A 27,472-nucleotide genomic window follows, 5' to 3' on the forward strand; every position below is an offset into this window, starting at 1 on the left:
GGAACCACTAAGAAAAGGAGCAACCCTTAAACTCCGCTGCTCTCGGGGCTACGTGTTTACCCAGGATAAGAAGGCTTCTCCCTCTACCTTCGGTCCCTTTCTAAAGGTAGGTGCTTGTACCTTCTTTAGCAGAAGATTAAGCAAGGCTCACTCTTTCCTTTTAAAAGCCCATAAAAGCACAGTGTGCCCATAATGTAATTTTCCTTTCTGGGAAGTGCAAGAGAGTTCAAACCCACCTCTCCAGCCTCAGGGAGTGTGCACTGGCAGCCGAATTACAGATCACTCTGAAAGGACTGAGAATAGGATGAGAAGGGAAAGATAGGACAGGCTGGCAAAAAAAAAAACCACCCCAAACCCAACAAAAAAACCCTGGATCTACTGACAGATAAAGCACAAAGGAAATCATTGTGGCTTAACAGTTATGACAGTTCAAAGATGGGGGAGATAATCAGCCCCATCTCTGCTCCCAGGAACATAGCTGTATTTTATATTCTTAAGAGGTATTTGTCAAATGCCTAGTTATCCACACTTTGTTGATTTGGAAGGAAGTGCAAGGTGTTCTCTGTAGCATATATTTTTCTAGATTACTTACTCAGAAATTCGGGTGTTCAGTTCTCCTACAGATGTACAGTCAAACCAGCCTATATCCATTCGCATTACTTTCCTGAAATAAGCTTTTCTGATTTTCTGTATCTGACGAGCTGCAGCCATAACCCAAAAGCAGATCTGGGAAGAACATAACATGGCTGATAAATTGCAGTTAAAAGTCTTTCTACTCCTAACAAATGGGAAAAAGCAATTTGGCTAAAATGGGAAAGAACAATTTGGCTATTGATAAAATTACTATTCAGGTAAAATATATTCTAGCTACAGTGATGTGTCAGTTGAGTTATGTCTTTGCTGTTTAAATAATTCAACAATTTTACAAAGCCTTTGGATCAAACATTTGACTCAGTTCTGATAGGCTGAGAGGAGATGCGAGTTAAATTACTTGTGCTGTTACATGAATCTAACAAAATACAAAACTTTTTCCATCCACAGCTTGTAAGTAATATAGGGATGGCAGCCATCCTACCTCAGCAAAACTCTGAAATAGTTTTCAGGAAGGAGAATGATGAGTGATTTTTGCGATTATAAAAAGCTTCAAAAGCAGTGGACCTTTTAGCAGATTATGCAGGAGTTGTCCAAATTTGTGGCTCATCTCCATCATAAGGATTGAACAGTTTCTACAGAATATGTAGGGTGTGATTCTTGTTCAACACTAGTTTTACACTAGTATTACTCTGTAATATCTTAATAATAGAAACACAGGGCTCAATGCAGTTAAGATGACTATTGGGAATCTGCATGCCCTTCAGCTGGTATTTTGGGAGGGCATGTGGATTCCACAGTAACCACACTTCAGCAAGTATTTCCTGTGGTGTGAAAGGAGCAGCATGCATTCATCTCACTGGGTAAAATGTATCATTGTACAAAGGTAAGCATGCACAAATCCAAGGAGGTCTCAGATTGCCTGAGCTAACCTATTTCAGCCAATAGAATGAGAAATGAAAGCATCTGCTCTGCTCAAATGGGCAGCTGACTAAGCAGTTAAAAAGAACATTATTAAAATAAATTTAATTATTTAGTGATTTAAACTTTGAAATCAAAATAGGGAACAAAATACTGACTTGAAGGTATCCTAACACAAGTACGGCACAACCAATTCCTGCATAGTAACCTGCAAACTTGGTCATTTCTTGTTCAATGTCTAGCAGCCTGAAAAAAGGAAAAAACAAAACAAAACAAAACAAAAAAAAACCAAACCAAAACAACAACAAAACAAAACACACACACACAAAAAACAAAACAAAACAAAACAAAACAAACAGAGTTAGCAATGCAGTTTTAAGTTTCTCTCAAATTTCTAATCTGGTGTTTCTTCAAGTTAGAGTCAGGTCAGCTGGCAAATCAGCTTGTTTTGCTAACAGGGGCATTGTTTCCCAATACTGCTAGCAGCGTCTGTTTTGCTTGGTCTGCCTGTTGCACAGAGATAGGGTGCTGGAAAGTGCCAGAAAATGAGCTGCAATCCTGTAGCAGCCCTGAAGTCTGAGAAACCCCACCAGAGTGCATGCTCTGAAATCACACAGGTGAGAGGGCATTTCAGGGAAGAGCTGCCCAACAATTTTCATTAGATGTTGAATGCACTTGCTTTGTGTCATTATACCAACTAATAATACTCAGATTTAAACAGTGTTTTATGAGAAGAAATGAGGACTGCTAAAGTCAATTCAAGTATTACTTTGTACCATAAACTTGCTAAAATGAACTGATCATTTCTTTTAGCTCAAGTAGGAGTATTAAATTACTCCTAATATCAGTGAAGGGTATTGAGTTGCTGCTATTGTATTTATATTGCTTTGAAAAAGGCATTTCAGGTCATTATCAGTTATGCTTTTAGGCAACTTTTTTAAACCATCCTGCAAACAGCAAATTTTATTATTTGCCCAGAACTTGGTACACTGAAATTTTAAGCCAAAAGAGAACACTATGCACCTGACCCAATCTCTTGCAACAAACAATCATAGAAACGACTCAGGTGCCTAACACAGATACTCAGTACCATTTTTAATGCTTTAATGTATCCTGCCTGGTGCATAGTTCCTGCTTCAGAGGAACAGAGGTCTGTAGCAAATCCTATATTCTATCTGACAGCCCCACCTCAGAGGGCTGTCTTGGACAGCCTGGAGCAAATAATTTGGCCCTAGTCACCTACATGTAGAAATGTGAATCACTTCCCATGTGCTTTGAATTTCAGAGACCTTTAGACAAGTAAATTTAATTCTAATTAAATATCTAATTAAATGTCACTCAGAGATTAGAAAACTCTTGGAATGATGCACTGAAAAATGAGCCTTAGGAAAGGTTACAGGTTAAAATTTGGCTTTGACAGATATCTGTATCTGAATGAATCATCTAGACTCCATTTATTATAGCTAATGGAAAGAAACAGGCACTCTTACAGGGAAGTTCATCTGATCTGCCTTAGACATTTCCCATAAGTTAAGATGAATTGCATCCTAGAAACACTCATTCCTCTTCAATGACTGAAGTTTAGCTAACTTGCTCAGAAGTCAGCAGGCACCTATAGGTACTTAAATCCTAACTGGAATGACCAGAAGTCAGTATTACCTACAGTATCATCAGAGAAAATGGATTAATGAACTCAGATGTGTAGCAAGTACAACTGTTATCAGAACAATCATCCTCAAAGAATATCCTTGCTGACATCTACAGCTGAAAGACCAAGACCCAAGCTGAACTTCTGTCCCTCCAGGTAATATCTCCAGCTCAAAAATAGGACTCTGTAAGAAGAACCATGCCCCTTTTCTGCCTTATGGATAGAAAATGTACCATTTAAAGGCTGAACTGGACCTTCACTAGCATTACATCCTCTGACAAGCCATAATAAGAGAGGAAAAGGAACAAATACATCTACTACTTACCCACATCTTATTGTGGTGTTCTTTTCATTCTGATGAATAGTACCATTAATCCACACTATGGTGTTATTTACACATGTCTTGCCTGGGTCTTTAAGCTCTTGCATTTCAATGTCATATTCAATAAATGTGTCTGCCATTGCACCAAACACAAGCAACACAGCTGGCTGGGCTGCTCCATGAACAATAGCACAGAAAGTACCAACAGCCATCATTAAAATTTCCACAGATGAAGAAAATCGAAACTGAAGAGACAGGAAAAAGATATGGTCTCTGCTGAGAGACAGTCTTCATGCTGGTTGTATACCGATAAATCATTAATCAGGTGGACCAGATACAAAATCATTCTCTAAATTTCAGAATTATCTTCAATACAGAAAGAAGACAAATCTCTCTCTCCAATCTAATCTAATTGCACCTGTGATTACAGACTCATAAATTATTATGAGCTCCCTTTTAGTTGGCAGCAGACTCTAACCATGTGAATGAATGTATTATCATATAACATTAATAGCTCAATATAATTCCACATTATCATCATTCCAGAAACTAGCTAAAAGATTAAGAATAGTAATTATAATTCATATATATAGTCTGCTTTGCAGTTCTCCTGTGGGGATAGAGGGAGAGGGAAGGGAGGAAAAAGCCTTGGAGTATTATGCAGGGCCTCTGAATAGAGTTAGCCAAATTCTCAAAAGTCTGGGGTGCTGTGGTAGAAAGCCAACTAAACATCTCAGAGCAAGTTCTCATAGTTAATATTCTACAATGTGTTGGCTGAGCCTGGCAATTGTGCATTGGCTCTTAATCTGGGAGAAATGTATAGAAATATGACATAGTATGCAGTAAAAATGGGATTGAGCCAAGTCCTATTACCTTACATTTCCCATGAGCATTCATTCACACATGAAGCTAGGGACTCAGCTAAGGTACGGTGACTTTGGTTACCTTTGTCATGATTCTGTGAAGTCTGATTCTCAGGCTGAAGTCACGTGTAAATACATAGATCAAATTGTCCATATAAAATATCAGTATGAAATGCTACATTTTGAAATAGGAGTGTAAAGAGCAATCAGCCTGCTGAAGAACCTGTCCAGGTTCTGTAGGTGCTATAATGTGTCTAAGAGATAAAAGGGTGGTAATTTGCAGCACACATGGAAAATGGACATGAGGGCAGAGACAAGATAAAGGGAAAACCAAGTCAGTTAACATAAAAGATAAATAAATAAAAGGTCTTTCTACAAAAATCGTTAGAAGAAAACTATAGCACTACCACTGTTTTGCAAACCTTGCTCATAAGTCTAAGAATTCCCCTGATTTAAAAAACAAAACAAAACAACATAGAAAATGCACAGATATGTGATATCTAATCTCTCAACACATCTGATGGAAACATACTATGTTTACCAATTGCACTTTAGGAGTTAAACATCTGTGCAAACCAGGCTACAGAATTCAAACCTCTCTGCTTCACAGACATAGCCCTCTGTGTGGACAGGCTGTTCTCTCCACCCAAGTAAGGGTTGAGATACTTAGCCAAGCAGAGAACAAGACATGTGGATGTAACTGCACTAGCCCAGTACTACAGTGAGAACCATATTAGTTTGGACACATTACAAGCTAATCGCCTAGACTACGTGCAAAATAGATGTAATAAAACCTCTTAGCTGCATGCTGGTGGGTTGGACATCTCTCTACTACATTAATTTTAAAATTCAGATGCACCCTATGGGATTCCAAAACTCATCAAAGGCTAGACATACCATACAGTATTGTCCCTTCCCAAGTTTCTATAGTTACCAAATCTTCTAATACCCATGGAGCAATTACAAGGGAGCTAAATTATCTGCCAAATATCACAGAGTAAATTTTTGGCAGAAATAAGAATGAACCAAGGTCACCTAGACCTTTGCTGTACATCTTAACTCTTTTCCCCATATCTACCCATAGGCTCAATATAATGTGTTTAATAGACAATTATGACACAAATATTGATAATTGATAGCAAGCTGACAAAATGACAAAGGGTTCTATTAAATTCCCATTGACTTTAATGGCAGGATTTCATGCCAAATGGTTTAATCCTTAAAAGTTTGGCTTAGTCACAACTATTCCCCAAAACAACCATACAGATTATTGTCACTTATTCTGCAGAACGAAACACATAAAATATTTATAGTCACTGCTTTCATTACCAGCTGAAAGAAGCCAACATGAATACTGTTTTCTTTCTTTTCTGATGACCTTCAAGAACAGAAAACATAAAATTACAAACTTGTATTTTAGTACAATTTTTGTTCTATATGCAAAGATAGTACACAGAATTGAACTTAACTCACTTTTCACTTTCCTTCTCTATAAAAGGTTCCTCATATGTATAGGAATTCCTAGCAAAGAAGATAAGATTTTACATTAATTCTTTTATTCCCTTGGTTACTTCTCTGAAACTACATTTTATTTGAGACATTTTTCCCAGAATTTTAAGAGAGAAGCTGTTTCTTCCAGTTTTCTTTGGAACAAGTGGTTCTTTTAAATTTTAGACAGGGACTAGAACAGAGGTTAGGTTAAAATTATCTGAAGGATTATGATTTGTTTCATAAGCAGGTCTTCAAAACACTGTTGCTATAATGTGGATTGTAGTTTCTTTGAGGTCAGTTAGAGGAAAAACCTACCATCCAAACTGTTGGTGAGTCCTTTCTTCAAGTCTTTCTTCAAGAGAAAGGTCCTGTTCCCATTCCCTCTTAGATTGCCTGTATTTTCATATGTCCATAGTGACAGTAGAATCTCTCATCCTACCATACAGGGTTTTTTTCAGTTCTCATATTATGTATTGCTATTCTGTATAATCAGTTAAAATCTAAAGGACTAGTTGCTCTATTATGGATGGGACCCATACCATAGCAAATAATCATCAGCTGTCTATATTCAGTGATGAATAAGTAGGGATTTTCAATCTGGGTAGGTTTTTTTTAATGAAATAGATGAATTCAAGCTATATCTGTCATGGAACACTTTTCAGAAACCAGATCCCAGAAAGCCTGAAGGAAGCTTTGTACGTGTAGTAGGTAGGACCATATGTATGTTACATGTGAAAGTCCAATAGAACTAAGGTTTCAAGATATGTGTGAGGACTATGGTAGACCTCAAATACTGGGCTGGTGCTCTCTGAGATGGGCAACCTGACAAAGACAAAAATTAAGAGGTGCTCTTGTTTTGTCATTCTAGGAGTAGTTCTCAGACTGTACACTGTGTCAGAAAGAGCTGGCGCGAATTACAGCACCCATTAGGATGTCCAGTCTCCTACAGAGTTGTCTCAAGACCTAGGAAGAGGGATGCTCTTAACCCCATTCAAATATCAGATTATAGCTGAAAGTCAAGGTCTCTAAATCATTTCAGCTTTTAACTATCTAGAATTCTACATTTAACTCTTAGTATCTGAGCTCATATTAAGTGAACTAATTCCTTTAAAGTCTCACAGTTAATCTTTAAGAGAAATTAATCAAGACTGATCAAAATTCCTTGAAAAACTCATTTCTCAAAGTAAAATCACTGAAGAAAGATACATTTGAATATCAAAAACACCTTCAGAAGAAAGACCATATTTTGCTGCCATTAGTTTTTAAGACTGTTTTGGTGTACCTGTGTCAGTTGTATCAAATAAGGCAGTTCAACCCTTAGAGAAGAGCTTTTCATTAAATACCATACTTTCTATAAATGCATCAGTTTGATCCAATGACATTGACTTCTGTGAATATTCTTAGAAATTTTGATTGTTCCATTTGTGTAGATGACTTACTCTGATTTCTTGAAGCTGTTACCTGTTAAGGAAAATAAATGCACAGTCTAGTTAATATTTATTGTTAAAGTACACAATCTTCTGTAGACTTGTGAAACATAAACTCTAGAACCCCATGGGACCTGATCATTCCTGAGTTTTAAGCATCTTATTCCCACTGATACATCTAGCCAGTGTCACAAACAGACATGGGTCCAAAAATTCCGTGGTAAGTTTATATCAATTTATGTCTGCCTTCTCTTGAAGAAGTAGTCTCAAGTTTTCAATCCCCCAGATGAAAAAAGGGGTTTCACCAAATACATTATTCAGGTCATTTACCAAAAGTCAAATTGTTTTAATTGCAAACTGTTTGCTAGTATTCATCTAGTTCTCTTGGACACTGTTTCGAGGAATACTACTTTACTACCAGTCCATGCATGCTCCCTGAAAGGAAGAGAGGTAACTTCACTCTTGCCTTCCAACAACTTAGAGACTGAGAGTCCTGTGGAACAGGGGAAGCTGTGCCCCTGGAGGGTAAAGTGAACTTGTCACACTGATGTCCATTCTTGGGATACTCTCTAAGGAACCACAGTTTAGAGAAATGGAATTATACTACGAGATATAATTAAGCTGTAGGGCAGCTGTTTTACAACACTGTGCATGCACAGCCCTGTCTCACAGACCAAACACAGAGGAACTTTGTATCGTAATTCACAGAGGGTGCAAATAAGTCACTGCAGCCACAAATTTTGCATCCATCATTTTCCTAACCGAGGGAAGGCGGCTTTTCCACTACCTCCAGGGATTTGCATTTCCCAAGGCAACAATGTTAGGTGGAAGCAATCTGAGTTTAGGACTGAGGGAACAGCTGATTACATCTCCTTTTTGGGGTTAATAAGATAACTATTTGGCTTTAGCTAACAATGACTCTATTGGTTTTATTCTGCTTAGTTTATTACTCAGAGATGGTAAAAAAGAAAAGATTCTTTCAATAAGAACGTATGCGTATCCCAAGAATCCCAGATATGTTCCAGGAAGGTTTTAATTTGTAAAATTATCATTACAAAAAAATCATTTGGTGTTAGAAAAGAGCTAGTTGTGAAGGAAAAAGAAACATCTGTTTTCAGTTTTTTGAAGATTGGTAGCTGATAACAGCTGTAGTGATTTTAAATCATTCCTAGATTATCTAGGGCTTATCAGAAAATTGAAGGTTTATAGGAAGCTTCCTCTGCAGGCTCGTAATTTGAAAAACAAAATGAAGGATTTGACTACTGGGTGAAAACTGAGAAGAACAAAAGAGTCTGGTGAAATAGCTTTCTGAGTTGTATCAATTTAGAGAGCAAAATAAACATTCCTCAAAGGTGAAGAAACCCTAATCTATGAACTTGAAGAGGGAAAGAGGAGTATATAAGTGCTATTCAACAGTGTGAGGAACTGTGGGCCAGCTCGTGTGGGTTAGCAGTTTTTAAGCAGAAGGATAATTTGGAATTATGCTATCCATGCTTAATTTGAAAGAAAGAAACAGATGAGTAACAGTTCACACTGCTACAATTTAAAAAGTAGAAAAAGAGGACAGAACATGATTTTTATAGAAAAGAAAAGAATGTAGGGAATGAGAAAGAATGAGAAGAAAAGAATGTAGGGAAGATGAAAGAATTTATTAACTCTACAGAAAAAAGCTATAGCAATCTTTGAATGCTCAAAAAATTCTGAAAGATAAATTAAGGCATGTAAGAAAGAAATTTTACAATTTGAAAAAAAAAAAAAACCACAGAATCAAGGAAAAGCTGAATAACATTGCCAAGAATTTGAGTTTTTACTGGTATTGTGAGAAAACAGTAGAAGTTAAGCCTGAGAAAATCTGATACTAGATTCAAGTGATGAAAAATTGTGCTCAAAAGGTTCCCAACTAAAGCTGGCTCCTAACTACAACCTACAGATGTGGTGTTCAAGGGTTGTTCCAGAGACAGCTAAATCTTACTAATGTGTACAAAAGATGGTTATTGAAACAAACCTCACTGGAGACGAGATTAATCAGCAGAATGACAGTAAGGTTTTAAAGCAATGATGTTTGCTTTAGGAAAGGTGCTCTAGCAGTTCAACAAATTGCTTGCTACATTAAGAATAAAACATGACACATTTCAAAGAAAACTGAGAAACTAGTGGCAAACTCACTTGATAAGCCAAAAAAAACCCCCAAATTGTGAAAAGAGGAATAGCTTTGTCCCAATAGAAAGTCTTGCACCAAAATCCTGTAACAAGTAAAAGTGACAAGCATTTCATTGGGCCCTAGGAGAATGTTTTTAACAAAAGCTTAACCACTTCCAGGATTAGGCCACAGCTGTCAGGGAATTTGAAAATACAAAATGTATGTATGCTTAGAGAATCTGGTGATATCTGAGTGCTGGAATCTTTTTGTGAACCCTTTTTTACTCTGTGTAAGGAACATATACATTGCACTGTATTGGAATTTATCTTCCATTATGTGCATTTTTCTTTCCTTTATACCTTACATTCAGCATAAATATTTAACACCCCTCTCTTTATCAGCTTTTCTCAAGTCTTATAAACAGAACTCAAAATATTTATCACTTTCTCTTCATGTTTCACCTTGGCTCTTGCTGCATTTGTATTAGAAAAATGGAAAAGTGCACATTGCAAAGGAAGAATAGAAGAGGAAGAACTCTGATGAAGAGAAGGAATGCAGATCTTTGCATAACAATAGCTCATAAAAATTATGCCTAATAAAAGTATGGCTACAGATATATGTTTGTTGAAAGCAGCTCTAGAAGCTATGGAAGACAGAACTTTTTAATTTTTTTCCCCAGTAAAGGCCTTTTACTTGTACACAAAAGTGCCGAGTATAAAAACATAGATAGATAGTAGGCTAATAAGTAGAGATTGTCCATGAGTAGGGATTGTTATACATAGTTTTTACAGAAAAGTTGTTTTGCATGCAGGATACCCATAACAAGAGGTAGCACATAACTCTATTTTTATCACAGACTAGCTGCTTTGTATTCTGTAGACTACTTGCTCCATTTAGGCTACCCACCACTTATTTTACATACTTTATAAAATAAGATGCTGATTGAAGAATAAGCTTCTTACATTTGCCATCCAAGTCAAAAGCATAGTTATCCTCTCCCAATTTCTTGATGCTACGCAGAACAACAGGGTCAGACATGATGATTAGTTACTTAAATCAGAAGTCCTAAAGAGAGGGAAGGGGGGGGCGGGAAGAGAGGGATGGAATAAAGAGTATCAGCATACAGCATACATTTTTCTGTGAATATGTGACAATATTATGTTAAACTCCTTCTTACCTCAGTTTTGCCCTCATTATCCCAGTACAGTGCCACTGACTGCAGAACAAGTTATAACAGAATTGATATAGCAGACACAGTGAAACAACAGAGTAGAAAAACACCTCAGAGAAGCACGCCCAGCTCACACCTAAGTGCAAGGCCCCTGAAAGGCTTCAGTGTCTCCTGCCTTGAGTAAGGGCTGCTCTGCAGGGCTTTGCAACCCACTACAAACAGCCCTGTCCCCATTAGTGGCTCTATTAAAATAAACCTACCACTTCTGTGTGGGTGACATCCATAGGTTGTAGACTGATACTAATATGACAGATCTTACCTCAGTTATAAGGGAGCAGCAGGAGGAGACTTGCCCCTGCCTTGTCCTGTCCCAGCTGGCAGTGGCCAGCAGGACCATGACAGCGGGAAAATGGGGGGACAAGGGGGGTGACCAGGGAGGGATCCCCAGGGCCACACCAGCATCTGAAGCGTCACCACCACCAGCTGCACTCCCACAGCTCTGGGCTGGGATGAGTTACCCGGCAGACCTGCTCCTCTGAACAAGTTTATTCCTAACTAGTCACACTGACATGCAGAGCAGATATCATACATGAGAAGAAATAAGGAGACAAAGTTAGCATATTTTTGTTAAAGAAGAACTTTTGTGAGGCAAAATCTACCAGTAGCACTAGTTTTGGCCGGGTAGGCCTAGCATCCAAGATGGCACCTGGAGAAAAGCACTGCAGAAGCCCTCCCAAAAACATGCCCTTTTAGAACCAGTCATCTCATCCACACCTTTGTTTACTGTAATATATCCCAAAGCATAGTTACAATACCTTATTCCAGTCATTAGACATCAACATTTGTATGTTTATACTTCTGGATAAACCTCTCACAACCTCTCATTTTAAGCATATTACAACACATTCAGATATCAAAGCTTTAAGAACTTTTACCTAAATACAAGAAGTTTTCTGTGTAAAAGACACATTTCCACAGATTATTTGTTACACCACCTGACTTCCCAGTGAGCTGAGTTTTTACCTATTTAGCCCTCCAAAGGAACCACTTATTTTCTGCTAATAGTATTAAAACTACCAAAATTTTTCATACTGGAAACAGCAGTATTATTAGCTACAGCTGGGCAGTTCCTTATGAGTGGGAAGGGCTGAAAAGCAGCCTGGCTCTGAAATTACCATAGGATGAAGGAAACACACCCATTCCTCAATCGAAATGGAGCAACATAATAGTAGCCAGTCCAGTGGTTCAGGATGCATGTGTGAATTTTAATAATTTCGGTTCCCATAAAGTCCAAACCTTTAATTTTTGTTACTTTTCCCTCCAAACTATCTTTCAAGAACTGCTGATTCCCAACGAAATCCTTTCACTTTTTATCTTAATTTTCTGAATTTTATGTATACATCTCTCAATACATCACTGAATCATCAGTAAGTCAGGCTGGAAAGTCCAAAGGTTTTTCATTAATTATAAACATCCAAGGCAAAGTTCAATTATTCTTGTTTCATTTTAACTGATGTTTATCAAAGATACCTGAATAACTCTCCAGGCAATTTGTGCTTTCACAATCCTCATTGCTAAAATATTTTTTCCCTGGTGTCTAATCTGAATTTTATCTGTCATAAATTAAACCCCTTACTTCTTGTGCAATCCACCAAAGATATAGAATATTCTTTTCCACTTTGTAAGTAGGCTGTATTTATTTGAATAATACTAGAAAGTCTCCGTCTTCAGATAAAGAAGGCAACTCCTTCTGTTTTCCTTGGTAGGGTGTATTTCCTAAGCCTCTGATAATTTCTACTGGTGTCCTCTGGATTCCAGCACATCTTTCTTGAAGTGATGAGTGTGAGCACTACAGCACCAGTCTTACCATCATTGAGCAAAGGAGAAAGATTATTTCACATTTCATGGATTATATGATTATATTCCTGTTTATGCAACCCAGTATGGCATTTGTTTTTTTAACAGAAGTATCAAGTTGTTGATTCACATTAAGTTTGTAATCCAACAAAGCCACTAATTTTTTGCAAACAATTTGCTACAGAGCCAGTTGTTTTCCAAACGATATTTTCACAGTTGATTAATCCTGCCTGATACTGTTCATATTTAGTAGCACCTCAGCCCATTTTACCTGTTTGTTAAGGGCATTTTGACTTCTAGTCCTGTTATGCATATCTGCAGTCTGTCCAACGGAGAATAAGGATATTCTCCATTGTGTAATCCACATCATTATCAACATTACTGGATTACACCAGAAGCAAGACAGACCTCTGCAGAACTTCATTCAGTACATCCATTCATTTGGACACTGGTTCATTGATTGCTACTCTATGGATATAGTTTTTCTTACCTAAAAGTTTTTGATGAACAGAGATGATTTATTGATCCACTGGTTGGTAAATTCTGACCCCAAAACATTCTGTGAGCCCCTAAATTGTGACTCAAATTCTCTCTTTAAGTAAATGTGTGAACCCAGGTTACTACTGCAATAGCAAAATGTCTGGCCAGGACTAGAATAGTCACAACATGAAATCATGGGAGATTTTAATTCATCCACACACAGAGTGAAAAAATTTACAAATTAATAATAATTTTTCCATTCTCTGAGACATATGATAAATGGGTGAAAAAGTTATGATACTTCATTAGTTAAAGTGTCTATCGTGTGCCTGTTTCCAAGTTCTCTTTCTGCTCTTTTATATAACACAGAAAGCATGTAACACCTGCTTCTGACCAGAAAGAATGGAAAGCATTATATACGTATCGCTGTTTCACATGGGACCTATCTACAAATCATTAAATTTAATTTCAGCTGGATTTGCATCAGGCATATGGAAGATGATTTAACAAGAGGCTTAATTTCCAGATTACATTATTCAATTTATATTGAAATAAATGTAGCTTCCCAAGAAGAGCATATATTCCTGGCAGCTTTAGGTCCCTTGAGATTATGTTTTCACTAAAGAGAGTGAAATTTTTTTTCCCACTTTTTTCCCACACCAGTGAAAACACAGATCTTATTCTGCTCCCTCCCTCCTGCCTTTTGCTGTGTCTGATAGATTGGAATTGTCTTAAACAGATCTCCAAAACTCGTTTGTTCAAATCATCCTGAAGTTCCAGAAGTTTCTTAAGATAAACAAAAGTTTCTTAGCCAGCTCATTTTTGGCAGTTTTGTCAGTGATCACATTCGCAGGACAATTTTATTTTTATATGTCAATTCAGTTGTGAGGTTGGAGCTGGAGATCCGAAAATACAGACTTTTCATTCCATTTACAGAGAAGTTTGACAGTGGCAGCACAGACTGGGGACCCCTTCACTGTTATATGATTCTAAGGAAAATACAACTTAAATATGCAGTTGGACTAAGGCTGCCCAGTTTTTTTTTACCTTAAGTATATGTTTTTTAGGAAGGACATAGTTATTAAAAAAAAAAAAAAAAATCAAAGAAAGCCAACAGCGTGAGAAAAATAATCAAATCCAATGTTTGTATCTTTGTTAAAGCTTCTCAGATCTTTAGTTTAAATGGTTAAAGCACCACTGGCTGAATGAATAATACCCAGAAGTTACCAACTGCAAACACATACTCCTATTTTCTTCCACAAAATACAGTTTACCACAATGGTAATTTTACTACCAATTTGTCCTTAAACATAAAGCCATCATTTGCTTCTAGTTCTAGTACTGACTGCTTTGTACTGTTTAGCACTCAAGTAATGAAACTATATAAATAAAACTGAGCTAATAGACAAACTGCCGATTTTACACTGAAATTACTATAATTGGAAATGTCACCTGGATTATGAAAATGTGTTCTGCTGGCCTAAAGAAGTGATGTTGCTACCTGTTCTGCTATCAGAACAAATCTAAACTTTAAGGATGGTATTTACACACATATTCCAGCAGCTTTAAAATACTTTATAACTTGACAGAAGTCTGAACTTATTTAAATTGATATAATTTTGTAATGGAACACTGTAAAAATAAATCTGTCCTTTAAGTATCGATATAGAACATCATACTGGGAAGTCTCATTTCAGTGCTTGCTCTGACACTGTATTTTAACACTATGAAGTGTATTTTGCAACTGACTTTTTAAAGCCTGAATGCTGATGCAGTTTTAAATAATAGGAAAAGTGGAAAAAATCCCAATATTTGATAGACTTGAATACAGATTCTAGTTACAAACACTTTCTAGAGCTAAACTTTCTGGAATTATGTATTTTTTCCAATAAAATTGTGACTGTTCCATATTTTTTAAAGGAAACACATTTTTCCTATATTTTCTAAAGATCAACACATCAAATACTATCCATATACTATCCTGTCCAGCAGGCATCATTCATTAGTTGACTTAAACAGATTAGTATAGCAGATTAACATGTTGTATAAGAATAATAAAACAACCTTCTTCAGTGTCTGAATGTTTAACTGGGGATCACTTACAGCATCTTGAAAAAAGCCTGTTGCTGATGTCTGCATCGCAAATTATTTAGATAATAGAAATCAGAGATACTACAAGGCACTAGATCATCCCATTTGTGTGTTCAAAATACAATCTAGGAACAGAGAATACTTCAGAACCTGCACTAAAGTGAAATAGCATTTATACTAGCAAATTAAGGCATGGCTGCTCGATTTTTGATAAACAAAAATCTTCAAAGAACTCAAAATCCAGATTTAAACAAGTAATACTTGGGAAACACTAACAAAGGAACATATCCTATAAAATGAAGTAACATTAGGACCTGATCCTAAGCCTTTTGAAATCTTTTTCAAATCACATCTTTATTCAGATCAGATCAGATCTTTATTTAACATAAATGGGGGGGGGGGGAACCCAATGAAAATTGGCCCTGAAAGCACTAGCCTTCATTTTTCTTTAAAACTAGGTTCCTCAGATATTAATGATAGCACACATGCAGAAAGACTTTTTGCTTCAAAATAACTTGAATGTCTTGTTCTTCAAACAGTCCCATTCAAAAAACCCCCAAAACCAAAAACAACAAAAAATATTAAGTACCTTTTAGTTCAGGAAGTTTCATCAGTTAACTCTGAAACATTAAACATTACAGATTTTTTACTCACCCGTGCCTGTGAAAAATCATGTATCATAGAACAAATTGCAAGGATCCTGTTCAATTAGTCAGTGAAACACCCAACTATTTCCCATCATGTTTTCATTATTCTAACCCATTTGTCAGAACTGAATCTTTAAATTGGGCATTGGCTATTTGCACCTGGGTCAATAACCATGCGGTCACAGTGGTTACAGTTCATTGACATCTAATGGAGGGTTTAAATTTGACTAATGTAATCTCACAACATAAAGTCAGGGCACTTGGAAAGCAATTATACACGAGGTAACCAGATGGTTCTCTAGAAAAAAAAACAACAACTCACAATGACTGTATGGGAAGAGATTATTATAGCATTATTTTATCAGCATTAGTATTGAATTACTTTATTAGCTATGCAATAATTCAGTTACACTACTGTCCCAGCAGTAAATAGCAACATCAGCTGATTAATATGAAAATTGGTTCAAAGATTAAGCTAAATTCAGATTAAAAACTTGCTCAAAAGCTTTGTTTTCTAACCTATAGCTTGTCCCTCTCCCCATGGTTTCTAATATTTTACCACTCTTCCTTTAAAATAAGATTTTACAACCTGGAATCTAGTAGTGAATTCTTGTTAGATATGAGCCCTCCATGGATTTTTCAATAAGAGACACTGTTGAGAACAATGCTATGACCTCTGCCAATGTCACCGTAGAGTTTAGAGGGAAATGGCAAACATGGTTTAGTTCTACACTGAAATCAGTTCTCGTTACAGAGAGCCCCAACTGATAGGACAAGATAGAAAGGCAATGTCTTAATCTTAGTGACTGTCAGCTCTCCTCAAGTCTTCTGTGCTCTCAAATTTTCCATGATAAAGCCTCATGAATAAAAGTGCACCACGATTAAATGTAGCTAACCGGACTCCATTTTTCTTGTTTAGAATAATTGTGTTCACAATGACAGCATAACCAAGCACAAACGTGGTGTCTTCTCCCATTTTCTTAACAAAAAGCAGTCTACATCTATACTAATGTACACAGTATAGCTTTGAGAATAACACTATCTGAGATAATGTTACAGTGCTAATCCTTGTCCACCACATGACACAGCCAGAGGAAAAAAAAAAAAAAAAAAAAATTGCTTGCAGTGCAGGGCGCAGGAGTGGAAAGGCTGGAAGAAAAATTGTATGGTGGAGCATAACTCTGCTGTGCATCATGAAATGCCTTTGATTTTCAAGGTACTTGAGCAGAGCTCACACTTAGCATGCAAGCAAGTCCAGCATCTCCAGACAAGGCTTGGCTTGCCAGAGGCAGAATACCATTTTAGCTTTACACAAATTACTTCAGTCTTTTCACTTACAGACTTTGCTCATCTAAGCATTTGGAAAGTGTGTGCAGAGCCCATTTCACACTGCTAATAAAGTAGAATAAGGCAGTAATGAGTTGGAGCTGAGACTACAGACTACCCCAGGGGCTCTGCTCCCTTCTAAACCTCTGCTTCTCTCAACTCATCCTTACAAAAAATCCTGAAGATTCATAAATTCTGGCCTGACTTTATGACACGGGCTGTAAAAATGAATCTATGCTGAAAAATCATCCATCTGTGTAGAGCAAAGAACATAAAGCACTCAGGTTTTTTTTTTGGCCCCACTCCCACAGTCACCTCCTTTTACAGCTGCTAGTGGAAAAACTAGCCAAATCCACTCCATCTCCTCAAGCCTTCCTATACTTTGTTTCCTTCTGATGTCCTGGGAAGGGAAAACTCGGTTTCTGTTGCTAGAGTCAGCCCTCCAGTGAATGAAGAATTAGTCACTGAACCAAAATAATAGAGAGCAGGACTTCAGTACATAAGGGAGACTGAGGACAGATTCATCCTTGAATTCTCATAGGGGACAAATACAAAATCTCTGAATTTTGGTAGGTAATAGATACTATTTAGTTCACAAATGATGCGTGAAACTGTCAGGAACATAATTCCCCTCAGTCATGGTCCAAGTTGAAGGGAAACATTTTCCTTACAGCTCACATCATTTTAATACCTCTTTGCATGGAAAGAAAAAGATCACCAATCACTGAGCCAAACACAGTTAAATAACTGCTTCTTCCCTCGATTTGAGCTGCTGTTTATTCCTGCATATTACCATTCCAAATGAAGTTATCTTCTCTTCTCTGGATTTGTTCCAACAGTTCATAAGAGGAAATGAATAAAAATGAATCTTAGTTATTCCCATACACATAATTTTTCAGTAAGAAACGAAAAGTCCATGAGCTCTTTTGGCACAGGACTCCTCAGCTCTAAGCTGTAGCCTATAACCTATTGATCTTTATTCCAGTATTGACAACAGCTAGGAGAAGCAATCAAATAAAATGCTTCCAAAGCTTCCTAAAGGTAGCCAGAAATTTAGCACTGAGTGCTCACAGCTATGGAGGAGTAGGGGACCCCAGTTTTCCACCAGGTGAATAGGCTCAGTCTGCCACTGCAGGCTGAGACTCCAGGTGAGCAGCTTGTTTCTGCGTTTGGCACTAAAGTCGGAATGCAAATACAGCAGTCTGGACTCTCTTGCCTGACAGAAGGCATGGAGCAGACGGCTCTTATGCTTCATTAATTTATTTTTTAAACATTCATAGCCAAATTTATTTCTGTAGCTAGCATACAGTGGTTCTGGGGCCAAGAAGCCAGACACTGGATTTTTCACTTGAGTGTAATCCTATCTTGATTGTGCCACTTACAGTGATAGCACCTCAGTCTGTCAGAAGTGTAATGTGGATCTCAGTATTGTAGTATACTTCTGCTTCTACATGGTGCTTTATCTTCCTGTCCCCTGATCCACTGAAAAACAATGGAAAACACTTTGTTTGCTACTTTATTTCTCCCAGGTTTTGAAAATATTTTTTGTTATTTTGCTCCACATGCCATCACAATTTTTTCACCTAAATAGTGGGAAGGTGAAAGTAAAGTGAACTCCAAAGAAAAGCAAGTTACAGATCTCTTTTTGTACCCCAATTTAAGTTAAGGGACTTTTGAAATAAAGCAGATACGATTCGCAGCTTGAATTGTTAGACAGATGACTTCCACATCTATTCTTGGAGTGTCACTTGTTAAATACTTTTTATTAAATTAATCTTAAAAAAATATCACAGTTATAAAGGTATCTAGAGGACAAAACCAACAAAATTGGGCTGGAAGAGAACAAACTCCTCTGCGGGACTCTGGCCAGGGCAGAGACTGGAGGAGTGAGAAGCTGCAGGAAAAGTCAGTATACGCACAGTTGGTCAGGTTGGCAACTACCCACATGCTGGGTCTTCATTATTTTCTCGGCACCACAGCAGTTATACAAACATGACTTGGTACTCACTTTGTAGAGTGCAAAGTGAATTTACACTGAGTTTACTGATTTGTGATTTATGCTATTAAAAATGAAATTTTGTCAATCCCATGAGGTGCATATGTACATTATTTCCTTCAATGCAGCATGACTTCTGAAAAAGTTACTGTCCTTTCCAAAGATCTTTAGCAAGTGTTCTACACAGAAACCTGCTTTTTTTGCACCTAAGAGCAAACTTCCTCTTTTGATGGCTGAGTTTTATCATGTTTACTGCAAGCAAAAAGCTGTTCATTGATAAGAAGTCAATTTCCTTTTTTTTACACTCAAACTACATTTCTTCATACTGAAATGGGGAATAGCTGACACTTTCCTTACAGTGAAATAAGGAAAGTACCTCCAGGCACAATGAGGACATTTTTGTGAATGTGACTTTCTCTTGTTATGGAAAGTAAAAAGTCCAAGCTGGTGATTGTTGGGAGCTGATACTTCCAGGTGGGACGCTAACACAAAAAAAAAAAAAAGAAATAAACTTATTTCTTCACCCATGGTCTAAATCACAATCAGAGACACTAAGTCATGTTATATTTATTTCTTGGTCACAAAAATGTGCTATACTGAAACTGCAAAATACCACCTGGAGTGGGTACAGCAGGAAGGCTGGGAGGTAGGCAGCAAGAGACAGACTTCTAACTCACCTTGTTTCTGTAGTTAGCCTCTCACCATCTGCTCTTGGGAAGTACCAGAAGCAGGACATGCACTCACTTATCCTGTTGATCCTACCCAAGTCTGGCAGCCAGTAAGGATTTTTTCTCCATTCCAAACACTGGTGCAAATAAAAATAGTAGAGATAGCAACTACGCTGCTAAAAAAAAAAACAAAAAAACAACAAAACAACAAAACAAAACAAAACAAAACAAACAAAAAAAAAACAAAAACAAAAAAAAAAAAAAAACAAACAAACAAACAAACAAAACCCACTTCTGTAAATTTTAAATGCAAACTAAAACTTTTATATCAAAATTAAGTGACTTGACCTGTTAAAATAAATCTTCTTTCAAAAAGACATCTCTGAGAGTGCCTGCCTCACCCTCTGGGCAAACAGCCCCACCCCCTGATCCTGCCAGAAGGTGGCATGTCCCCATGAGCCTCATTGTCCCCTGAGCCTCCACTTTTCCGACCACTCTCCAATGCCACCACTCAAATGCCTTTGGGGCTTCTGACTGAGAGCTTCTTATCACTCCCCCTCCTGGAAACCAGAGAAACACATTTTTTCTTGATGACCCTTTTTTTTTTTTTTTTTTTTCCTTATTTGATTTGTGGCCTCTATAAAAAATTGGAGCTAGATCTTTATATTGCAAAGCCGGTCCACTGTGGGCAGGCGCTGGACCTGTCAGTCTCCTTGGCAGGCTGGAGCTGGAAGCGCAGCTTGTAGAAAGCACTCTAAGGGAAAACCTTGTAATTTCAGCACTTTGTTAATTAAATGAAAAGTCCCACTGACCCATTGATTAAAGATCACAGGGACCAGAAGTTAACCCTCATCATCTTAGTCCCATGTTTGTAGACATGCCTGTTGTCATGGCAAAACCAGGCCTTTTCCCTCAGACTAACTACATTGGCTTTTCTTTTTGTTCACCAGATTACAGATCAAGCCAAACCTCTGTTTTGCTTATGTTAATTTACTAGCTATACTTTATATCTATTTTATAGTTGACATAGGGCGTGATGAAACCCAGTTCTGTCTTTCTTCCCTGGAGGGGCTCTTTTCAAACTGTCTCTGTCCCTGGACCCCCCTGGTTTGCCACCGTGGCCAGACGCTGCAGAGGCTTTAGCATGCACAAGGCCCCGGCTCTGATGTGTAACAGCCAGGGACTGCCCAGACTGCTACTCAGTTGCAGGCGAAAGAAACCTGCGAAGGAATTTGGCAACTCCAAGGAGAGCAAGGAGTGTTACAAAAAGAACAGTAATTTTAATAAGGGTTATAAGAGAAGGAAAGCCAGCCGCTATGGTGGGTCTCCTATGCATGCATGCCTATGCTGAGAGAAGAATTTCCTTGTCTTAAAGGAACTTTGAAATACTACACAGGGAAGGCAGTTACCTAACCACTTCTTCATATTCACTTCACTACAGATGCTGCAGAGGAAGTTAAGCAACAAAAACTAGCATCTCTGCATTGCAACTTTTGCAACTCCCTGGGTAACTTTGAGCCAACACAAGAAGCTGCATTTCACTAGCATACATATTTATGTAAACAAGCACCATGAGCAGCCATAGGGCTTGCAATAAAAATGGAGATATACTGAACCTCCCATGTTACAGCAGAAAGGAGTCCTATGTGCAGAAAACAAAAGCAGTGTTCCTGTTCCTATTATGATCCTTAAAAACATGTCAGGTGTTTGCAATTTTCTTTTAAATTAAGTTTTGCTAGAGGAGACTGTGGCCATAGAAAATGCAACTTCATTGCATCTTGTCCTGCAGAGATGGATTATCTGTAAACAATCTTATTTTTTTAGTCAATTGCATTAGGCATCTCCTGTTTTCCAGGCCATGAACACTCATGAAGAAGTATAACTGAATTGTTTTCTCAAAGCAGAATTTCATCCATCATCAATAGTTACTTATAAGTTCACTAGTAAATCAGCTGGAGTATAATCCCAGATATGCAGGCTCTTCCCAAACATATTTTTCAGTACTGATGTTTTCACACTGCCTGAGCTTCACTCTGGCAAATGAAGTGCTCCAACCTGCATCCTCCTTCCTATGCTCGGGCATCACGTGCACACTCCCACAGTCTAGCTGGTGAGAATTTATTTCTTGAGAGACAAAATGACAGTACTTGCTACCCTCTTTCTTGAGAATCTGGCACTGACAACCAAAGGTTTTAGTAAAACACCTAGCATTGCTTAAGTATCCACAGTAAGGAGAAAGGTTCTGGGTCCTGCTGTTCCTGCTTGAACTTTTGTTGCCAGCTCGCCCCAGGCTTACTCTTTAATTTTCTATGAACTGACACTATATTCAGACATTTCTGTTGGTTTCCATGCAAATATGTAATTTTTGCTACCCTTTTCTAGTCAGTGTTTCTCCCAGATATGTTCAATGGGACCTTACTGACCTGGCAGCAGTAACCTAGTATGAATTATTCTTTGTAACCTTATAACAGTGTAACTCCACTTCTTATTTCTGCTCAAGGAAGGAATTTTTTTGTCTGTTTTAGCACAAAGAGGGAACTGCTCTGAATTGTGCCTCCTTCTCCAAATAGTTGCAGTTAGCCAACTCAAAAAACAAACAAACAAACAAAAAAACAAACAAAAAAAACGAACAAAAAAACTCCAACAAAATAACCAACTAACAATCCCTTAAAAACTAGCAGTTTTTTTTTTTCTTTTTTTTTTTCAGGAGTTCATGTCCAGAAGACTTCAGTAAAAAAATGCTTTTTTATGTATCACTCTTTCTTGGTATTGTTGCTCTGTGGTGGCATTGGAGGGCAAGAGACAGGATGAAGGTTACAAATCTTGCTGGAAAATATATATTCATCACAGGATGTGACACAGGATTTGGAAACATGGCAGCAAAGATTTTTGATAAAAAGGGGTTCCGTGTTTTTGCCAGCTGTCTGACTGACACAGGAGCCAAAGAGTTAAAAGCTGTGACCTCGAAGCAGCTTCAGACAGTGCTGCTAGATGTGAGAGATTCAGACAGTGTTAAGAAAGTGGCTGCACGAGTCAAAGCTGAAGTTCAGTCAGAAGGTGAGTGCCAGGATATCTGGCTGTCTTGAAAAAAAAAAAAAAAGTAGAGTTTTCCTAAAAACACCATGTTACCTTCACAGCTTATTTTAATTGACATTTGACAAGTGTGTGTGGATGTCTTGTCAACTTCCAGAAACATGGAAGATGATCTCACTAGGGAGATGTTTTATACATCTAGGCAAATATTTGGGCATGTGCTCAAGAAGTCAAGCTTATTGATACATCATTGTCAGAATAGAAATCCAGTTCCTGGAACCTTCACTGGGACTGTTTCCACTCACATGTTTATCTGGGTTATGGCACAAGTGCTCAGCACCTCCCATACTGTGTTACCCATCTAGGGAACAAAAGAAATAAATTCTGCTTAACTAGCTTAAAGAGGTTTTATTTTAAAAGTTGAATTAATGTAATAAATGACTTGTAAGTAATCACTCATTCTATCAAAAGTAAAAATTACATATGAACTCTATTGAAGAAATCTGAATATAACTCTTTTGGAGTATTGATTGCAGACCATGTGAAAAATAGAAAAATTCCATATCTCTAATGCAACAAGTTGTGCAAGACAAGATTCTGCTGCCATTACTGATGCTAATTGATTTCAATAGGAATGGTATTGCAGTAGAGTTTACAAAGACCCAACATCCTATGGGCTGGATTCTGCTAACTTTGACTCTTAAATCTGATCTATTATAATGTGCCATAGTACCAATTATACTTAATGCTAAATTCCAGTCTCCATTTGCCCTTTCATCTCTTCATAAAATTGCTTATAAATTGCCAAATTGCTTTTATTTGAAACTGTTCTGGGTTTCAGACCAAAAGTGATTTTTTCACACCAAGATAAACTATGAGGAAGGTCAGACCAGCAAAAGCATTCATTCACACAACTCTAACAGCTGATACAAGAGAAGAACTGTGTTTACATTTTTGTATTTTCCCCTCCCCTCCTACTTCTGAGGGCTCAGAAATGGTTTTCAAATCAATCTATGTTTTTTCCCCTGCCTCCACCTCATTTTTTGAATCTGGCTGTTAATTTTTAAAAAACCCTTCCCACCCAGTTGGGACATGTCAGTCAATGTGAGACCTAAATTCTCTTGCTACAACAAAAAAGTAAGTTGGGGGAAAAATAATAGCAAAAGCCTTCTCTGTCACACAGTTCCCATGTTGTTTTCAAATCTTTGAGAAGGATTTTTAAATTTATTTCGTTATCAAGAGCTGTTCTTTATTGTCCTGGCACCTCACCTATCTCAGAACCAGGGTACACTTACCCATGTTTCAGGACACCCTACCTGTACCAAGGACAAGGTTTATTTTTTTACACATTTCCTGTCACCCAATATAGTTGCTCTTTGCCATACCTCTGGTCTTCCTCTACTGCCCTTTCTCCCACAAAAAGCCAACACCACCTGATGCCCAAAATGCTTTGGCAGGGGAAGGCTACACAAAGGGTGATGGAAAGCATGGTGGAAAAACCTGGACACAAAGAATAAACCTGACTGCTGCAGGACATTCTCAAGCAATTCCTCCAAATCTTCACTGCCTTCTTGGTCCCTCACTGATTTTCTGTCAAGTCTCACCCAGTTCAATTAATCTGACACAACAGATGAAAATTTGCTTCCTGACTTTCTTCTTTTTTCCCTACAGGTCTCTGGGGACTTGTCAATAATGCTGGGATTATGGGGCCATCAGCTCCTACAGACTGGTTGGATATTGAGCACTTTAGAGAACCAATTGAAGTTAATCTAATTGGACTCATAAATGTTACAATAAACATGCTTCCCTTAATAAAAAAAGCAAAGGGAAGGATAGTAAATGTATCCAGTGTTGGAGGTCGGCTAGCATTCAGTGGTGGAGGCTATTTTCCTTCCAAGTTTGGGGTAGAAGGATTTAATGACAGCTTAAGGTATAACACTCACTATGAGAAAAGACCACTCTTTTTTTTCCCTAAGGCTCATACACTAACTAAAAACTGGCACATGCAGAATAGGAGCTGTTTCACAATCCTGGCACTTGGTATAAATTGAAAAACATCAGACACTTTGGACTAATTCTTCTTCTTTTGTTCAACACAGATTATGCCACTTTTGAAATGGTACAAAGCCTGTTGGGCACACAAGCTGTCCTCAAGTATTACTGCAGCGTAGTTAGTACTCTTATAGATTCACAGCTAACCTATCTTAGTGTGCACCAAGACCTTGTTGCAGAGGAAGCTCCACTCACGAGAACTGAAATGTCTTTGTAGTATGAATCTAACTCCCTTAATTGAAAAGCGCACCTAGAAATTTCCAGCAGCCTCCCATCCAGAAAAAATACATACCATGAGTTATTGCATGACAGTAACTTTTGTTCAAGCTTTGCTCTCCAAAGTGTTTTCTCTTAATTATACAGATCATTAGAGACATCTAGAAAACATAGCAAGCCAATCCTGGGGGTCACCATGGCTTCTTGTAACACAGGTGGGAAGCGATTTGGGTACCTAAATACATAGTGCCATTTTAGATACTGGGACACTCACACAGGACTGAAAGATATGAGATGCATCGGCCAGAGGGAACTGTACCAATCTGGAGCATCAGCCAGAGGTTAAAAGGGATTCCCCAAGATATAAAATGGTTCTACATACTTGCATTTAGGCAGTCAGCCAGTCTTACTAACAAGTCAGATAACTAATGAGCTAGTGCAAGGTGAACTAGGATGTTAAATACGCTATGCCAGCTACTGCACAGTCACTGCCCTTGTATGTTCTCACTCTATGAAGCAGGTAAGAGAGTTCATCCCTCTCATTTAGAGGTAACAAGCTGAAACTTCCCAACCATGAACAAACCTCACAGTATCTGTGTGCTGGCGTGCCATTTAAAGACAGAAATAAAAGTGTCAGTACAGCAAAAAATCACACAGTGTTAACAATAATGTCTAATGCAATTAAATCATACGGGTGTCTTTGCAGGAGAGATATGGCAGCTTTTGGAGTTAAGGTTTGTTGCATTCAACCAGGACTGTTTAAAACAACATTATCCAATCCAGAAAATGTTATGAAGGAGAAGGAGGTTATTTGGAACAAGCTTCCCCCTGATATTAAAACACAGTATGGAGAGGACTATTTTCAGAAAGGTGAGGCAATTTCCAGACATTTGTGTCAAAAGAAGCAATGCATTTCTTGCTGAGAAAGCCTTGCAAAATAACATTATATCTTCTAATAATTCTGACTTTTTGGAAAGACTGTGATTTGAAAAGTTACTCTTCACATGCATCTGCATCACAATATGGCTATCTGCATCAAAGACTTGTTCTGGGAAGCTTTATTCAAACCTCAGTTCAAGATCAATTATTCATGTTGGCATGAAGCTTTTGAGCAAACTCCCAAACAGAAAAATTTTATCTGATGATGTAATCAATGTGCTCAATGTGTTTTTCTGTCATTTTTTATTTATTTAGTAATCAAATAAGGATCAATTCCCTTTGCTTCTGCCAGCCTCAGTGGTGATGAAGCCATGCGGGACCTGTCTGACAGACACTTGCTAAGCCTGTTTGCTGCTTGCCTTTTGATCCTTGGACTTTCTTGTCCCTCAAATTTCTTCTTTACAATTGTGTTTCACAATTTTCCACAACACAATTTCCCTACTATAAGAGACCCATTTATAACTACAGCATTTCTGTTTCCCTTTGCCTCTTATATAGTTATGTTTATTCTGAGCTACTGTCAATGCTGGTCACCTGTTCTCAGACCATACAGCCTGTTTTGCCATGACTGTTCCACAACCAAGGGTAACTAGACTGTTCCTGGGGTCAGCTATATCACAAGGACCTTACGGATGCACACTTAGTCCTCAGAAACTGCTACAAATTATTGTGTCAGGAGACACAAGAAATAACAATTTGTTAGTGAAATTGCACAAATCAGTGTGGGGGGAAGAGTCACCTTGCCTGCCTGTCACTAAATGATTTTTTTTTTGAGCTTTACAGATGCAGCAAAGAAACAAAAGCTCTCCAGGATCTGTCTTAACAAGGACATTTCACCGGTTGTTCAGTGCATGGAGCATGCCCTAACAAGCCTCCATCCACGTGCACATTACCTTGTTGGGAGGGATGCTAAGTTGTTTTGGAATCCCCTCTCAAGAATGCCAGCTGTTATACAAGACTTCCTACTGCTGCGGAACAGAGTAGAGCTTGCAGTTTCCCATGCAAAGTAAACATTTTCCAATATATTCCTCATCATGGAATAGGCTGATTCTATAATATATGTCCTTTATATCAGCATGATACAAACTATATATGAAATATGCATTTAAATGTAAGAAATAGACACATTTCTCCAATATCTGCTACTATTTAAAAACCCACTATATAATTTAATTTTTAACATGTAAACCAGAAAGAACAAAGGAACTACTAAACTTTCAAAAATTACTAGGATTTTCAGTTCTTTCACCTTTAAGGTGCTCAGTTTGAGAGCCCTTGGGGGCTCCAGTTTTCTCAAAGATCCTTAAGACAAAAATATCCCAGGAAAATGGGGAATGTGGCTTTAAGTCCCTACAGCAGGAAGAGTTCAGTTATCTCAGGCAGAGGAGGGAATAGAAATGAGGCCTTCCTCTGAGAGAAATGTAGTCTTGCAATATAAACTAGAAAGGAGGGCAGAAAATCCTCCTCCTGATATTGCTTTATTTAGCAGTCACCCCTATTCAGTTTTGAGGCCAAGGAAACTGTGGTCAACTTTCCTTGCTACAATCCTAACTGGAAAGCAAAATAAAGTGCCCATGTTGTTGAGCTGTTTGG

At 37.8% G+C, this 27,472-nt stretch overlaps 2 protein-coding genes across 2 annotated transcripts in view; one reads left to right on the forward strand and one right to left on the reverse strand.

Moving 5' to 3' along the window:
* DHRS9 (dehydrogenase/reductase 9) lies at positions 1-27,463 on the forward strand. The gene is made up of 5 exons (XM_032989698.1): positions 1-106; positions 22,347-22,696; positions 24,344-24,602; positions 25,647-25,810; positions 26,663-27,463. Exons 2-5 carry the CDS (start codon positions 22,378-22,380, stop codon positions 26,887-26,889), a joined length of 969 nt encoding a protein of 322 aa, XP_032845589.1. The 5' UTR covers positions 1-106; positions 22,347-22,377; the 3' UTR covers positions 26,890-27,463.
* The window catches only part of ABCB11 (ATP binding cassette subfamily B member 11), a 60,187-nt gene that overhangs the window by 32,590 nt on the left and 125 nt on the right, over positions 1-27,472 (reverse strand). The window contains exons 2-10 of the mRNA XM_032989699.2: positions 19,649-19,776; positions 18,358-18,457; positions 10,366-10,468; positions 7,276-7,297; positions 5,819-5,866; positions 5,675-5,723; positions 3,486-3,727; positions 1,671-1,758; positions 593-726 (exon numbers count right to left, since the gene is read on the reverse strand). Of these exons, the coding sequence (XP_032845590.1) occupies positions 593-726; positions 1,671-1,758; positions 3,486-3,727; positions 5,675-5,723; positions 5,819-5,866; positions 7,276-7,297; positions 10,366-10,441 (659 nt within the window). The 5' untranslated portion in view covers positions 10,442-10,468; positions 18,358-18,457; positions 19,649-19,776. The remainder of the gene's footprint in view (positions 1-592; positions 727-1,670; positions 1,759-3,485; positions 3,728-5,674; positions 5,724-5,818; positions 5,867-7,275; positions 7,298-10,365; positions 10,469-18,357; positions 18,458-19,648; positions 19,777-27,472) is intronic.

The sequence above is a fragment of the Tyto alba genome, unplaced genomic scaffold (assembly GCF_018691265.1).
Source record: "Tyto alba isolate M040663 unplaced genomic scaffold, T.alba_DEE_v4.0 Super-Scaffold_7, whole genome shotgun sequence".
Taxonomy (NCBI): domain Eukaryota; kingdom Metazoa; phylum Chordata; class Aves; order Strigiformes; family Tytonidae; genus Tyto; species Tyto alba.

Excerpts from the sequence above, each read along its gene's own strand:
- DHRS9 (XM_032989698.1), top strand. The coding sequence starts at position 22,378 with ATGCTTTTTTATGTATCACTCTTTCTTGGTATTGTTGCTCTGTGGTGG. Across the intron at positions 22,697-24,343 it reads AGCTGAAGTTCAGTCAGAAG|GTCTCTGGGGACTTGTCAAT; the intron begins GTGAGTGCCAGG and ends TTTTCCCTACAG. Across the intron at positions 25,811-26,662 it reads AGAGGACTATTTTCAGAAAG|ATGCAGCAAAGAAACAAAAG; the intron begins GTGAGGCAATTT and ends TGAGCTTTACAG.